Here is a 17,205-nt window from a genome sequence, read left to right on the forward strand (position 1 = left end):
TTGAGCCTCTGACTCTGGATTTTGGCTCAGGTCATGATCCCAGGGTCGTGGGATTGAGCCTTACATCGGGGTCCATGCTGAGTGTGGAGCCCGCTTAAGATTCTCTCTCTCCCTCTGCCCCTCTCCCCACTCGCACATTCTCTCTAAAAAAAACAAAAACATTTTTTTTTTAGGGGCACCTGGGTGGCTCAGTCGGTTAAGCGTCCGACTTCGGCTCAGGTCATGATCTCACGGTTCATGGGATCAGGCCCCACGTCAGGCTCTGTGCTGACAGCTCAGAGCCCGGAGCCTGCTTCGGATTCTGTGTCTCCCTCTCTCTCTGCCCCTCCCCCTGCTCGTGCACGAGCATACATGTGCACCCACATGCTCTCTCTTTCTCAAAATAAACTTAAAAATAGGCATATATATACATACACATGTATCTTACAAAGTCCCCCCCCCAGCAGCAGCATCACCCCACTCTCCCTTCCCGAAGTAAATACTTTTAAGTTTGGTTGCCTTTCTTCCAGATTGTTTTCTGTACATCCAACTACTTGTTCAGATTTTTGTCTCTATATCAAATAGGCTCAAATTAGAACGCTACTTTTTTCACGTAACACAACTTGAAGATCTTTCTAGGTCATCACATGAGAACTTCCCTCATTCTTTCTAATGGCTGCTTCATATCCCACAGTACAGAGGTGCTGGCACAATATACTTAACCAGTTCCCACTGGTTGGATTGCTTTCAAAACCCTCACCATTAAGTAAAGATGCAACAAACATCCTCGTATGTGGATTCGGAGGCCAGACTGCTCAGTTCAAGCCTTGGCTCCGGCATTACTTGCTGGCAACCTTCAGCAAGTTACCCTTAGTTGCCTCAATTGTACAGTGGGGATGAGAACAATAGCAACGTACCTCCTGAGACTGTTCCAGTACCGGCAAAGCGCTTACAACACGGCCTGACACAGAGCTAAATGTTCAATAATGCCAGCTTTTCGTATCTTTGTGCCTGGATGCAAATGTTTACTTGGGCCAGATTCATAGAGGTGAAACTGCATATTTAAAAGTCTGTCACTGGGGCGCCCAGCTGGCTCCGTCGGTGGAGCGTGCAACTCTTGATCCCAGGGTCATGAGTTTGAGCCCCACGTTGGGTGTAGAGATTACTTAAAAAATAAGCAGGAGGGGCACCTGGGTGGCTCAGTCGGTTAAGCGTCCGACTTCAGTTCAGGTCATGATCTCAAGGTTCGTGGGTTTGAGCCCCGCGTCGGGCTCTGTGCTGACAGCTCGGAGCCTGGAGCCTGCTTCGGATTCTGTGTCTCCCTCTCTGCCCCTCCCCTGCTCATGCTCTGTCTTTCTCTGTCTCAAAAATAAATAAAAACATTAAAAAAATTTTTTTTTTAAATAACAGTTCGGTGTCTAAAATACGAAAATAAATGGAATCAGGAGGTAGGTTGGTAGTCAGGAGAGGAAAGGATGGGCTGCCGAGAGATTCCGGCATACGTGCTCTTGGGCAGGTCACTGAAAACAAGAGAGCAGGACCGTGATGCCTGCGGCTGCTCTAACTCCCTTCCCCAGGTGGACGGACGATGGGGTCAGACTCCACCAAGACCGAGCACCTCCTGAGCTCGCCATCGTCCACGAAGCTGTCCGTCCTTGCTTCCAGCCTTCCCATTCTTCCTTTCATCTTACCTGCTTTTCTTTCTGCCTTTCCAACCGGCAGTGCTACTGAGGCGGGCAGTAGATGGGAAGGCTGCTGACCTACTCTGCCTGCACTCTTACCCCCGATGCCCTTCGTTAGACACCCCGGGGGCCAAGTGCCCACAGTGCTGGCTCTTTGTACCCAGGAGTGATCTTTTGAAAGCTTTTTCATGACACATGCTTCGAGACAAAGGCATTTTGTTTTCTGTTTGACAAATTGGAAACTTTTATTAACTTTTTTCCCTCAAGTGATAGCTTAATAAAAAAATCTATTTTTCTGGAATAAAAACTGTCAAGGGAAAAAAGTTAAAACCTACACACGGTACAACAGAGTAAATTATAAATGAGATTATCAGACAACGCTGCAGCAATAAAACTGGCTCATTTTCCATTTTTTTTTTCAAGTTTATTTATTTGGAGAGAGACAGAGAGCAAGTGGGGGAGGGGCAGAAAGAGAGGGGGACAGAGGATCCAAAGCGGGGTCAGTGCTGACAGGAGAGATACCGATGCGGGGCTCAAACTCACGAACCGTGAGATCATGACCTGAGCTGAAGTCAGACACTTAACCCACTGAGCCACCCACGTACCCCATCTTTTTTTTTTTTTTTTTTTTTTTAGAGAGAGAGTGCACAAGCAGGGGAGAGCAGCAGAGGGAGGGAGGGAGAGAGAGAGAATCTTAAGCAGCTGAGTGTGGAGTCTTACATGGGGCTTGATCCCATGACCCTGGGATCATGATCTCAGCCAAAATCAAGAGCCAGAAGCTCAACCGACCGAGCCACCCAAGTGCCCTCCAGTTGTAATTCTACTCAGGCTTGCTTACCATATAATCAGAACACGATATGCATATGTTGACAGAAATAATAAACACGTGACCTTTTGGAAAAACATCTATGTTCAATGTTAACTGAACTTGAAAGAATGATATATTCAAAGACATTTAATTACGACTTACATTTTTTAGAAACATTTTTCCTGGTTATAAAATTAATGCATGTATAGAAGATATTTGCAAAATTATTTCAAAAATTACAAAATGGAAAATTAGAACCATCCAGAATCAACTCAACTATTTTTAACTCTCTGAAGTATAATTCTTTTTTTTTCCCCCTTTGGAGTTTTACATAATAGAATCATACTATAAATATCTCATTTTTTTTCTATTGATATGTTATAAACATTATCTGACATCTGCAATTTACCTTTAAAATCTACTTAAGTCAACAGAACTCTCATACGTTAATAACAAATCACATTGTCTCATTTTACATTCCTTTCTGGTTTTAAGTTTAGATGATAAGATAAAGAGGGATTTCCGAATCAGACTAAGCAAGAAATAGAACATACCTTTCTCCGATCTTTAAGAATTCTGTCCAAACTCTCTTCGTTAACTTTGCTTGCATAGTCATAAAAACTGTGTTTTTTTAAAGAGAAAATAGATTTTATTAAAACTGGGTAGTATTTTGACATGAATACGCTTAGCCTCGTGCATCTATGGGTCACTGAATCCTAAAAGTTGGCAATAGAGATAGAACTGCTTGTCTTCAACAGATACACAGAGAAATCTATCTCAATGCTTTACTGATGATAGAAGGTATCTTTTGCATCAGAGAATTCTCAAGAGACTGATGAAATTGTATTACTTCCACACGTGGGAGGTACTGATAGCAAGTAATTATGAAACGTGTGGTTTCCTTGTTTCTAAGTATCAATTACTTGGCGGGGGGGGGGGGAGGAGGGTGGCGAACACAAGAGCTCCTTTTCTGAGAAATGCAGAAGGGAGACGAACATCTGTTAAATGTTTGGCTGATTTCTCGTGTTATTTCATTTCATTCTGGCCTCAATGCTGGTGAGTCGGTATTAGCACAGCCCAACGTGGTCCGAGTTCTATTCCCATTTTCGTAGATAGAGAGACTTAGGGGTAAGCGATTTGCCTCCAACCGTAGAGCCGGTAGATGGAAGAATTGAGATTTGAAGCCAGGTCTGACCCTCAAGTAGACCTACCTGACCCGGATCCTGTGGTGAGCAGGCCAGGCACGATGATGTGTGGGCCCTTCCACCACTGGCTGTGCTTTCAGGAATGCCGTCCCTCCGCCTTCCTCCCACCACCACAAGCCCAGGCCTTATAAAGCAGTAAGAGGTTCAAGAAAGAGTAAAAACAGGGGCGCTTGGGTGGGTCAGTCGGTTAAGTGGCTGACCGGCTCAGGTCATGATCTTGTGGTTCACAGGTTCGAGCCCCACCTGAGCTGTCTGTGCTGACAGCTCAGAGCCTGGAGCCTGCTTCATGGATTCTGCCTCCCTCTCTCTTTGCCCCTCCCCCACTCGTACTCGGTCTTTCTGTCTGTCTCTCAAAAATAAATAAAACATTTTAAAAATTAAAAAAAAAAAAAAAAAGAGTAAAAACAAAAACAAAGCCACGGAACTGGAAGTCAGGAGAAACCAGCTCCTGCCATGCTGCTTCTCACTTTATGATCTCGGGTGAGTCACTTAACCCATGTGGTCTCCATTTCCCTTTCCGGAAACAGGGAGTAGACATAGATTTCTAAGGTTTCTTTCAGCTCCAAGAATTATAGGTCTATGACTTAAACTTAAATCCTGGGGTGCCTGGCTGGCTCAGTTGGAGGAGTGTGAGTCTGTTGTTCTCACCCACGTCGGGTGTAGACTACATAAAATAAATAAATAAATAAAATGTTAAAGCAAACTTAAGTTAAATCCTTGTTCTGGTACAATCTTACTGACAGCATTTTAAGGAACTCCTCAGAAAGGCTAGCAGAGCTTTGCAGAATCAGGGCCAAATCGGATACTTTCGTGGACCAAACCCAGGGAATGTGAGGACCAGGGCCTGAATCACGTCGTGTGCTCTGAGATTCTTCTCAGATGAATTGCCTGTCTTGCTTCCCACTCCTCTTCCAATTACGTATAAATCTAAAAGTGATGAGGTTTTTGGCTGCTTTCGGGCTTTGTCCACAGGTAGCCATCTTGCATGAGGGCAAGCCTCTGAAATACTCGATGGGTAGGTGTGTGTGTGGTGGGGGGCAGAGGGAGGGGTCCCCAGGAGTTCTTGGGTGCAAGGCGCTGGATGTTTGGGCCAGCTGAGAACGAGACAGGGGTCAGGGTGAGAGCGGGGGACATACAGCAAGAATGGCTAGGCACGAGGGGTGGGCAGGTGTTAGAGAAGGGAGCGCTGATCGAGAACGCTGAATTGCACTAGCGTGGGCAGCTCTAGAAGGGAGGTACTGGCTTCTGGGAAGGTAGAACACACCCTCAGGGGTGGGGGTTAAGAAACACTGAGTTGGAACCATCACGGCAACCATCGGGTGGAGGGGTCTGGGGCTGAGAGAGCAGGCAGAGGCCCGATGGGAGTCTGGGGAGAAGTGTGGTGCACAGAGGACACTGGCACTTTTCTCTCTTGACCTCCACACGTGTCATTTGCTCCCTCCCTTCTGAACGGTGCCCTCCCATTTCTTCCTTTCTGTCCTTTAGTTGGTCTTAGTATGCAACCGGTGTATATTAACTTATATACACGCAAAACGAAAGTTCCATGTTTCCTTTCCTTTCCTCATAAAGTTGAACACTGAACATTTTTTATTCTTCTTAAAAACACCCCTTAAATTATTTTATCCATATGTGATCCTTAACTTCCTGCTCTGGGGCCGAACAGTCCTTGGGAGGGTGCCGGAGCAGGCTTTCATTGTAAACCACTGAGGCCAAGATTTATACCATCCCTCCCCTTTCCCTAACCTAACACAGTGCCCCAAACACATAGGTGTTTGTTCACAAACAAGTGAATTTGGATGCCCTGAGTTTTACGTGTGACTTTATAGCCACAATCAGCTACAGACCTAAATTCATTAGTTTTTTTTTTTAATTCCAGTTCTTTTTTTTTTTTTTAATTTATTTTTGAGAGAGAGACACATATGCAGAGAAAGGGAGAGAGGGAGAGAGAGAATCCCAAGCAGGCTCCATGCTGTCATCGCAGAGCCTGATGAGGAGCTCAGTCTCACAAACTGTGAGATCATGACCTGAGCCGAAATCAAGAGTTGGGTGCTTCACCAACTGAGCCACCCGGGCGCCCCGAAATTCACTAGTTTTTATCAATTAATATTTTAATGAGGACTAAAAGTGACAAAGAATGTGGCTTACCTAAAAAGTTTTGAACAAGGCTGATGATTATGGATTTCTGTAATTAGAAAGAAAAAAACACATCTCAGTTAATCTGGTAAGATACAGGCAAGTATCAAATAGCCCAGGATTTTTCTTTTTTTTTCTTAACTAAAATCTTGAATAAAAAGACAGCTTTCCTCTCCCTAGCAGGTACTAGTGAAGGCAGTGTGCCTTCTTAACACTTCAACTCAGGGACGCATTCGCAGTACAAAGTCAACTGGAGAACAAGTTCTGTTTCCATCTGTCCACATGCGAGAAGCACACATCTGAAAGCTTTTATTCAGAACACGCAGCTATTGTGTGCCCTCATTCAATCTCACCTAGTTAAACAAAGCATAAGAGGGAAAAGTAACAACCGACTGGAAGCATTTAATCAAAGTGTATGAGCACAGTGAGGACAGCTTGGGGAGAGGACGGCCTAACCACCCCACCATCAATAACCCACTAATGGGCTCAGGACAACTTGGGCCAGGTGTTTTGAGGGGGAAGGGAGGAGGAGACTCTGGAGGCCTGTTAACCCTTTCAAAGACGGTCAGCACCAAGGGAAACAGTCATTTAGAAGGCAGATCCTAATGGCTTCCGGAAGTATTGCTGTGATTAACCAGAGTGAACAATTTCTTCAAGCTCATCAGGGGGCTTGGGGTCTGGGTTGCTTTACAAGACCATGAGACTAATTAACCATTCAATTCTATTAATAACATTCTTCTGGACAGAGGCTAATCACCTGTTGTTTAAAAAGCCACAGCCACAGAGTTCCAGGCTACAATTTTAACGCAATTAAAGTGAAACCATGACCCTGGAGGACATGGGACTGTGTCCATTAGCTTCTGTCCTAATGTTAACGCTGCCAGAACATGCACACGAATGCAGTTCCCCCACTGGGAAGATGAGTTCATCGCCTCGCGTAGCTGTTGACGAAGTGATGCAAATAAGAAACCTTCATCTAGAAATTGTTCTCTCTTTCATCACCGAGCATAATACATTACACCATCTTACGTTATTTCAGATACTATTGGTAAAGCGATTAGAACGTGGAACATTTGTAGCAAAAACTTTAAAAAGAGTTCAGGAGAAAGAGAAAAAACTCACCTTCTACTTTAAAGGGTATTTTCAGAAACCCCCTCGAGTCAGTTCTGAACCCCAAATACACATTGCTGTCATCAACTGTGCCAGCAGACTTCTGTCATGGTTTACAACTGGGATTAGAAGCACACTAAAGATATGTCCTAGATATCGTGTGGCATTTGCTAAAGGAAGCTGAATCTTTCTCTTAGAAGATTTTTTGCAAGGCCTAAGCACTCCATGGAGAAAACTGGGTGAAAGCCCGAAACGTGATAAAGCCACAGATGACCCGGAAGCTGGCTGGCACGCTGGCTGATAGGTAGGCCTCTGAAAACAGGCAGAAGCAGGGCAGCCTCGCTTGCGGTCCCAGAGTCTGCCGTGCCTCTAAGCTCATCCGTGTGGTCAAGACTCCTCTTTACACGTGCAGGGCGTCTCTTCACTCATCTCCTTAGAAGTTCGCTACCCCCGGACCTTCGGCTGTCCCGCCAATCGATCGTCCTACCTCTGCTTCTCCTCCTGGGGGTGACTTAGCTCCACTACTCCCAACCTTTCCAGTAACTGCAGTGGCGTCACTTCATTAACCAAGGAAGCCCTTGGGTGGTGGTCTGCTCCCTCCCCTTCCTAGAACGAAGGGTGGACAGCTCTATTAAACGTGAGTTAGCACAGGGGCGCCTGGGTGGCTCGGTCGGTTGGGTGTCCGAGTTCGGTTCAGGTCATGATCTCGCAGTCGGTGAGTTCGAGCCCCGTGTCAGGCTCTGTGCTGACAGCTCAACGCCTGGAGCCTGATTCGGATTCTGTGTCTCCCTCTCTCTCTACCCCTCCCCCACTCATGCTGTGTGTGTGTGTGTGTGTGTGTGTGTCTCTCTCTCTCTCTCCCAAAAATAAAGATTTTAAAGCGAATTAGCACAGCCTTTAAAATTAACATGTAATCAACACAAAACGCGATACTTCGTGTTCCGAACGTAGCGTTCTTTATGAAGTCCTTATTATAGAGGGAAAGATAAAGGGGTCTGCACATGGATTCAGACATGTGCAGCAAATACCAACTTTGGTCAATTCGTTTTATTTAGAACATCTCGTTCTGGAGGTTAAGCTGTGCCAGGAAGTTTCTTTACACCACTGGTCTGAAACACTACTCATGGCACTTCAGCTAACGTTTGTCCTTCCCACCCAGATTTCCCGGAGTCTCTGGTTTATATTTCTAACATGTATTCATTTTTAAAAGAAAACTATTCCAATGATAACAATACTTTTAAGATAATACCAGCAAACGCTTTGCCCACAAGATCCATAATCTGTTTCAAACAATGAAATGAATATAGCTAATAAGCTAAACGTTGTACAGCAAAAGCTGGTTGTCATGGTGCTGTATTAACTGGGACACTCTATCAGTCGGTACTTCTCCGTATTTACAATACCATGGAAACGTACTTACTGCGAGAACCCGAAGGCTTATAAATCAGATACACCGCATTAAACTGTAGAACTGGAATTATTTTCCCATTCTATTTCTTTAAAAATAAATAAATAGCCAGAATATTCATCAGAAATGCTGCTTTGGTGAGCACGCCAGGTAAGAGAGCTCTTTCTTGCATGGTTTGCTGTCAGTTAACTCTGGCACTTTAACCTTCAAATACCAAATTCGTTTTTGAAAATCCAAGTGCAAACAATAAAACTGCACACATGTCCAATGAAACCAAAGTCTCTATCGCAGAATTTTAAAGAGTTAAGCAAAACAAAAAGAAAATCTCAGTGAAAGAAGGGCTACATCCAGTAGATCAAGTCTTTATAATAAGTCATTATTGGGGCACCTGGGTGGCTCCGTCGGTTAAGCGTCCGGCTTTGGCTCAGCTCATTATCTCACAGTTTGTGGGTTTGAGCTCTGCGTCGGGCTCTGTGCTGACAGCTTGGAGCCTGGAGCCTGCTTGGGATTCTGTGTCTCCCTCTCTCTCTGCCCCTCCCGCTTGCATTCTGTCTCTCAAAAATGAATAAGCATCCAAAAAAAAAAAAATTTCTAGTAAGTCATTGTTGTGGGGAGTAGATTTGGTCCTTTAGGAAATTAACTATTTCTTGTCCCCGCCCCCACAATCCTAACCGCCCCCCCGCCGGCCCCTCAGTCCTCATCCCGGCCTCCCAACCCATGTACTAGAAGGCTTTCAGAACAGGCTTGAAATTGCTGATGTGGCCCCAACATAACCTAACCTTCCAGCAAGATTTCAAACCAGCAACCAGTCCCCTTCACACATTCTGTATTTTAATTGTGTAGAAACAGGCCAGATTCCCTGTATATTTTATGCACTCCTTGCTCTGGGTTCCCCTGAATGCACTGCCCACTAGCCCTGAGTTCACCTCCTTCATGTCACCATTACTGATTTTCCCCACTAGCAGGTTTTTCCTTCTCCACTTAGGGGCTCGTCTCTGTTCCTTTCTTACAGTACCCATCTTGTGCTTTGTCTGGTATCTCTGCTCACTTGTCTTCTCCTCCCCACACTCCTGGCAGCTAGAGATGCATGTGGATATCCCCCTCGCTGTGTGGCACATGCCTCACACGCGATAGTCAACAGATGCTGGCCGCAGAAGTGAAATGTCCCCTGCTGTGTTCTGAGCGTCAGGACATGCTGTTGGGTGACATGCTTGAGGTGCAGTTTGATCCCTAGTTATCAAAAAGGGGCTTGGGGCGCCTGGGTGGCTCAGTCGGTTGAGTGACCGACTTTGGCTCGGGTCATGATCTCGTGGTTCGTGAGCCTGAGCCCCACGTTGGGCTCTGTGCGGACAGCTCGGAGCCTGGAGCCCGCTTCTGATTCTGTGTCCCCCTCTCTCTCTCTGCCCCTCCCCCACTCGTGCTCTGTCTCCGTCTCAGAAATAAATAAACATTAAAAAAATTTTTTAGGGGCACCTGGGTGGCTCATCGGTTAAGCATCCGACTTCGGCTCAGGTCATGATCTCACGGTCCGTGAGTTCGAGCCCCGCATCAGGCTCTGTGCTGACAGCTCAGAGCCTGGAGCCTGTTTCAGATTCTGTGTCTCCCTCTCTCTCTGCTCCTCCCCTGTTCATGCTCTGTCTCTCTCTGTCTCAAAAACAAATAAACGTTAAAAAAAAATTTTTTTTTAAATAAAAATTAAAAAAAAAAAATTTTTTTAAAAAGGGGGGCTGATGCAAAGAGGGTGGGCGCATCTATAAATGCTCTTCACCTTCCTCAGCAATCGCCCCCAAATCGACTGGGTTGTTCTTCAGAAAGCTGTTTTGAGGGGCACCTGGGTGGCTCAGTCGGATAAGCGTCCGACTTTGGCTCAGGTCACAATCTCACTGTTCATGAGTTCAAGCCCCGCGTCGGGCTCTGTGCTGACAGCTCGGACCTGGAGCCTGTTTCTGATTCTCTGTTTCCCTCTCTCTCTGCTTCTGCCTGCTCGTCTCTCAAAAATAAACATTTTAAAAGTTTAAAAAAAAAAAGAAAAGAAAGAAAGCTGCTTCCATTCAGCAAACTGCTCGTGTAAACAAGTGTGAACATTGTTGCCAGATCGCTCCAGGAAGCACCAGCCCAACAGATCTATTGGTTCCAGTACGCGGGGAGGCTGACAATGGGGAATAGCCCGAGCCGCAAACTTGGGATTCGCTGTGGTTTCAAAGAGACAATCAAGCGAAATAATACACAGCAGTTCAGTAAAAGACCAGTTAGTAAGAGACAGCTTTACGAGGCTTCCTACACATAGAGTCATACGCTGCAAGTCCACACTGACTTATAAAACATTCCCTACCAGTTATCGGTGCAAGTGATTCGCGTTGTGATTTTAATGGTTTTCTGTGTGCCTTTCATCTTTCAGATTAAAATCGGGAAAGGGCCAAAGAACAAAACAAACAGCACTGGTACAGAAAAAGTATCTCTAAGCTCAGTGATAAACTCACTTACCGATTACTTGCAGAAATTCTGTGTTGCTGATTTGTGAGTCACTGATGCTAAAGGTTTCCTCTTGTCTTACCTCTCCCAGCAGAAATCCTTCCTAAAAGTAATGAGAGAAAATAGTCGCAAACTAAAAATAAAGATGATTTTTTACTGGAATTAAAAGGAATGGAGGGCATTATAATTTCATAACAACTTTTAACAATAATCCAAAAAGCTTGCCAAAGAAACTACTCTTCTATAAACCCACAAGGAAGACTAAAGCAATCTGAGATATACCGATTAACTGGATTGTTTGAAAAAAGGATTCCACACACGATGAAATACTTTAATCCCTTAAGAAAAAAAAAACTGCTTTTTTCTTTTTGAAGCAAAAATAAGTAGAGTGAATTCATTTCTTAAATCCTACTGAGTGTAATAACCAATATCAAAAAAACTCAGGAAGCAGAAATATTCCAAGGTTGTTTTCTGGAAACAGCATACAATTTATTTCATTGTTTTAAAAGCACTGTTAATGATAAAAGGATGAAGAAGTTTAACACAAAGCACAACGAATTGCTCTTGTACAGGCTGTAGGAAATGAGGATTTCAGCAAATAAATCTATCATTCGCACGAATATTTTTCCTTAATAAACACGGAGGTTTGTTTCCTTACACCTTGGGAGAACGGTAAACCCTGGGTCACTCGGCACATGACCTGCTGTGTACTTGCTGCCATGCTCAGCACAGGTACAGTTGGAGAACATTCAATGGCTGTCACAATAACTTTCCTAAGAGGGTGAACTCATAGGCTGTTCTGCAATCGCCCTTCCGGGAGAGCCACGTGCTTACTCCTTCCTCCATTTTGCTTTTTTTTTTTTTTAAGTATATTTATTTTGTGAGAGAGAGAGAGAGAGAGAGGATGCATGGGAGGGGCAGAAAGGGTGTGGGGGGAGAGAGAGAATCCCTAACAGGCTCCGCACTGTTAGCGTGGAGCCGACATGGGGCTTGAACTCACCAAACATGAGATCTCGACCTGAGCCGAAATCGAGAGTTGGACACTTAACCGACTGAGCCACCCAGGCGCCCCGGTCCGTTTGGCTCTTTACTCAGATGGCACCTTATTAGATGGCCAATGTAACGGAAACAGGGACTGTCAGACACCCTGTCTCCTGTCCCCTGCATTCTTTTTCTTCTCAGTCTTCTCACTATCCGCCATAGTACATCCTTGTATTAACAAATAAATGGCTACACCTACTAAAATGTAAGCTCCATGAGGCAGGGACTCTGTGTTTGCTCACTGCTATATCTCAGCACCCAGCACAGTGCCTAGCCTAACACATTGGAGGTGCTCAATAAATACTGGTTGAGGGTATTTGTTGAAACAGTGCCCCCCCCCCCTTTTCAAATGTTTTATTTATTTATTTAGAGAGAGAGCAGGGGAGGGGCAGAAAGAGAAAGAGAGCACGGGGTAGAGAGAGAGAGACAGAGGATCTGACACGGGCTCTGAGCTGATAGCAAAGAGTGGGGTTCGAACCCACAAACCATGAGATAATGACCTGAGCTGAAGTCAGACGCTTAACCGACTGAGCCACCCAGGTGCTCCAAAACAATGCCCTTGCACTACATACCTTTCTATCCTAGGCTAACCCTTCAAATCAATTAAAGAAATTTCCTAGTTTAAAAATATTCCCAGTTGAGGGGAGCCTGGATGGCTCAACCAGTTGAGCATCTGACTCTGGATTTCAGCTCAGATCACGCATGATCTCATGATTTGTGGGTTCGAACCCTGCGTTGGGCTGTGGGCTGACAGCACGGAACCTGCTTGGGATTCTGTCTCCCTCTCTCTGCCCTTCCCCACCACTCACTCTCTCTCTCTCCCTCTCAAAAATAAACATTAAAAAATATATATTTCCAGCTGGAATCTGTGGAGGTGAGGAGGGAGAGACAGATGCTTTACAGCATAGTTTTTGTGTTGAATTAGGGGAGTGTCCTAAAATCCCAAATCATCATGTACAGGGTATTTCTCAAACTTAAGTAATATACAGATCCCCTCTAAAAAATTTTCTCTCAAGCACCTGGGTGGCTCAGTGGGTTGAGCATCCGATTCTTGATTTCGGCTCAGGTCATGATCTCATAGTTCGTGGGACAGAGCACCGCATGGCTCTCTGCACTGACAGTGAGGAGCCTGCTTGGGATTCTCTCTCTCCCTTTCTCTCTGCCCCCCTCCCCACAATGGCTGCATGCACATGTGCTCTCACTCAAAATAAATTGAAACATTAAAAAAAAATTTTCTCTCAAACCTAAAGGAGTGTTCATGACTACTAGTTTGAGAAACAGTGACTTTTATTCCATAAAAGTCTTTCAGTTATGAGCTCTCGCTACAAAAGAGAAGCTTTGTCTTTGTAACAAATTAATAAAAATTAACATGAAAAAAAGTTTAAATTTCTATAGAACTTTACACTTAAGAATGTATCTACAGATCCTTAGTGTTCCACAGTCTAGGACTGCCAGATTTAGAAAATAAAAATACAGGCTACTCAGTTAAGTGTGAATTTCAGATAAACAATGAACAATTTTTTATGTAATATTTCGGATATACTGGCACTAAAAAATTACTTCCCATTTATCTGAAATTCACATTTAATTGAGTACTCTGTATTTTACCTGGAAACTCTATCATAGTCCTCAGATTGAAAAAGTCAACAGTGACCTCAAGACATTCCAAAGCCAAGTATAAAATGAATGTTTATTATCTACTGGTCTGGATTATCTGAGCCACTGTTACTTTATAGCGGAAGGAGGCAAATTGTGGTATGTGGGTTCAATCTAGCTTCATGCCTGTTAGTGTAGAGCCGACAAGTTAAGAATAGGTTCTACTTTTAAATGGTTGAAAAAAATAAAAAATAGGAATAGTTCATGATGTGAAAATTATAAGAAATTCAAATTTCAGAGTCCATAACTAAAGTTTTATTGGAAACATTCACCCTAATTTATTTATTGTCTTTGGCTGCTTTCCTCATCCAACAGCAGAACTGAGTAGTTGCTACAGAGACTGGCTCACAAAACCTAAAACATTTACTATTTGGCCCTTTACAGAAAATGCTTGCTCACCTCAGCTCTACAGAATGAGTGATTTTAAACTAATTTATTTCCTGGACAAAACAAGAATGCACTACAAAAGCAAGTTTTTGATTCCTCAACTTTAAAATGTATAAAATTGAAATTAAAGTAGTCTGCATATATAATCGTGGCAAGGTTAACATAAACAGCTATGGCCATGTGAAATAAAGTTGCAAACTATTTGGAGACATACTTCCATATCATGGCAAAGACTTCCACAAAGTCTAGCACCATGTCTGGCAAAGCACAGATATAAGGGAATATCTCTCGAATTAAATTAATAACAATCTAAGTAACATGGCCATGTCACTGCTGTTTGTAGAACATCTATCCAAGAGGTAACTTATTCTTAACAATAGTCTTGCCTTCTGCAAAAACTGTGATATTACTAGGTAGTCCAACAACTACAGATGTTAAGAAGCATTGCTGAAACCATATTTAATACTTCTAAGGACATCAGGAGTATCACAAACCACCTATATATGGAACTTCATTACATTTTCAAATAGCTGCCTATAGTATCACAGGCCTTAGTGTCCAGAGACGTGAGCTAACTCTGGAAACACCCATGTGTATTCCTATCTCCACTATCAACATCGAAGAGATGAAAAGTACAATAATTTCATGATACCCAACTTACTAACAGAATCACCTCTCTGTGTGATCAGTTTTTACTAATGGAAGCTAAGATTGCAGACATGAAACCAAACCCAGTTCCTTATTCTGCAGTGTATCATTTTGCTTTGTAATGACAACCACAACCCCCCCCCCCCCACTTATTAAATAAATTTGAATAACTCACTATTGACATCTTTTAAAATAACCCCTCAATTTGGTGGACAGATTACATATGTAAAGATAAAAGTTACCTAGTTTCACAAAGAAACTTCCATCCAGGCGAATGACATTAAAAAGACAATTCGCGAAATAAAGACATTGAAGCAGACAAGCTTTGCTCTCTGGGAGCTCCGGAGCCTATGCATTTCCGATCACTCATACGTAGGCCTGTCATTTCCCTATTTCGCTGCGACGAGCGCCGTGGTTTTAGGACATTCGCCAAGGAACTAAATATGCAACTTCAAGGCAAACAGACCCTACACCTAAACACTCCTGTTTACATTCTCCATTTTCCCTCGAGGCGAAGAAAACACACGAACGTATCTAACGAGTATGAACAGTGACAGCCATGGTTTCTTTCCCTCGTCGCACCCCACAACAACCTGTGAGACCGGCGGGCGGGGCAGGGTGCCTCGGTTCCCAGACTAAAGCTCGGTCTCTCCGCTCTCGGCCGACCCCGGGAGCCCCTCGCAAGTCTAGAAGCCTCTCAGGGAGGGGCAGGAGCTCGGTTTCCACTAAGCGACTCCAGACACTGCTGGCTGCCAACCGAGGCAGCTTTGCTAAAAACAAGACGGCTGTCCTGAGAGGGCCAGGAGGTGGCGGGCACCGAATGAGGGGGCCCATCCCAGGGACGAAGGAGCCCAGGGTAGCAGAAGCTCGCCGGGGGCGGGAGCCGCCCGGGTCACCTGCCCCTCGGGCCAGCCCGGGAGCCCAGGGGGTGAGCCGCGAGCGGTTCCAGCTTGGCCGCAGGCGCCGGCCCGGGACGGAGGCTGGAGGCTCCAGCGGCCGCGGCGGGGGGCCCGGCACCTACGTGGTCAGCGTTGCTGTTGGCGCTGTGGAAACACACAGCGCTGAAGGTGTAGCCCGAAATGGAAGCCGCCATGATGGAAATCTCCAACTCCCCCATCATGCCCCGCGGAGGGCACGCAGCCTTCCGGCCGGCCCCGCCCCTTGGCATCCTGGGAAATGAAGTTTTTGGCGGGTGAGGCCAAGGGGCCGCAACGCCCGCAGAGACGCAGACTTGCACTATTGGAACCCAACCCCCGCGAAGTGTACTCCGTCTCGTGCCCTGCACATCTCAGATACCGCCTCTTCTGCGTAGCCCTCGAGAGTTCCCCAATTCATTTTTTCTCTTTGCAAATGAAACTCTTACTAATAAAATCCAACTCAAGAATGAAAGGAGGGAGATGATCAAGCAAGTGCGTGGTTTGCGTTTGACATAGAAAGAAAATGCTGTTATTTCCATTTTCGTAGGACCACTCTGGCGGCAGCGTGGAGGCTATAATGTGGCAGAGGGGGAAGGGTGGTACTGTAATCCGCAGGAGGGAGGTGTCTTTGGGGGTGGTTGGAAGTGAAATGGTGGTAGCAGTGAAGGGGGTAAGGGATTGGATTCTGTAACAAAAGGACACGAATTTAAGGAAAAATCATGGAAAGAAGATTGGAACAACAAATTTAAGAAAAACAGCAAAAGTTAAATCTCACAAAGTTAGGTAAAGAAGCTCAGGAATCATCATTCTTCTCTTTGTCCGATCTTTCAGGTTCGAAACTGGACTTCTGATCTCCCACAAGTCTCCTTGTACCACGCTCTCCAAAAGTTCAGCAGAAGGACTTTTCTGACTGTTGCACAGGCCCCAAACCTTGGAATCATGGTTGACCTCCCCCACCTTTGATCAGTCAGCACAGTCTTAAAAATATATCGAGAATCCTACAACTCACCACCAGCACACCTATCACCTATCATGGTGGTCTAAATCATCAATTCTTTCCTGGGTCTTTATAACAGTCTCTGACTCAAGAGCCCTGAACTGGGGGCAATTTTACCCCTCGGCGGACATTTGGCAGTGTCTGGAGGCATTTTTGGATGTCACAACTTGGAGGAGGGTGCCGCTGGTCATAGTGGTTAGAGGGCAGCCCAATATCCTACAATGCATAGGACCCCCACCTCCCCCACGGGATGAGGTTGAGAAACCCTGGGTTCCACCTTGTCTTCAACCCCTTCCCTGCCAAATCTAATCTCAACACAGCAACTAAATTGGTCATGCTAAAACTTAAAATTTAGGGGCGCCTGGGTGGCTCACTCGGTGAAGCGTCCGACCTCGGCTCAGGTCATGATCTCACGGTTCATCGGTTCGAGTCCTGCATTGGGCTCTGCGCTGACAGCTCAGAGCCTGGAGCCTGCTTCAGATTCTGTGTCTCCCTCCCTCTCTCTCTGCCCTCCCCTGCTCGCACTCTGTGTGTATCTCTCTCTTTATGTTTAAATTAACATTAAAAAAAATTTTTTTTTAATTTAAAGCATGTTGTTTCTTGGTCTAAACCTAAACCTTGTAATGACTTGGTTCCTATCACTCATCTGACTTCCTTTCTTGCTCCTGCCCCTTTTGTTCACTCGGCTTCAGCCGCACTAGTCTTTCTGCTTCCTGGGTATCCCTATCTCATCCTACCTCAGGGCCTTTGCACTTGCTGTTC

At 45.1% G+C, this 17,205-nt stretch overlaps 1 protein-coding gene across 1 annotated transcript in view; it reads right to left on the reverse strand.

Moving 5' to 3' along the window:
- Nucleotides 1-15,650, reverse strand: part of ABRAXAS2 (abraxas 2, BRISC complex subunit) — a 31,116-nt gene extending 15,466 nt beyond the window's left edge. The window contains exons 1-4 of the mRNA XM_060641244.3: nucleotides 15,551-15,650; nucleotides 10,810-10,900; nucleotides 5,820-5,856; nucleotides 3,024-3,090 (exon numbers count right to left, since the gene is read on the reverse strand). Of these exons, the coding sequence (XP_060497227.1) occupies nucleotides 3,024-3,090; nucleotides 5,820-5,856; nucleotides 10,810-10,900; nucleotides 15,551-15,649 (294 nt within the window). The 5' untranslated portion in view covers nucleotide 15,650. The remainder of the gene's footprint in view (nucleotides 1-3,023; nucleotides 3,091-5,819; nucleotides 5,857-10,809; nucleotides 10,901-15,550) is intronic.
- Between the last annotated feature and the right edge of the window lie 1,555 nt (nucleotides 15,651-17,205).

This window comes from Panthera onca, chromosome D2 (assembly GCF_046562875.1).
Source record: "Panthera onca isolate mPanOnc1 chromosome D2, mPanOnc1 haplotype 2, whole genome shotgun sequence".
Taxonomy (NCBI): domain Eukaryota; kingdom Metazoa; phylum Chordata; class Mammalia; order Carnivora; family Felidae; genus Panthera; species Panthera onca.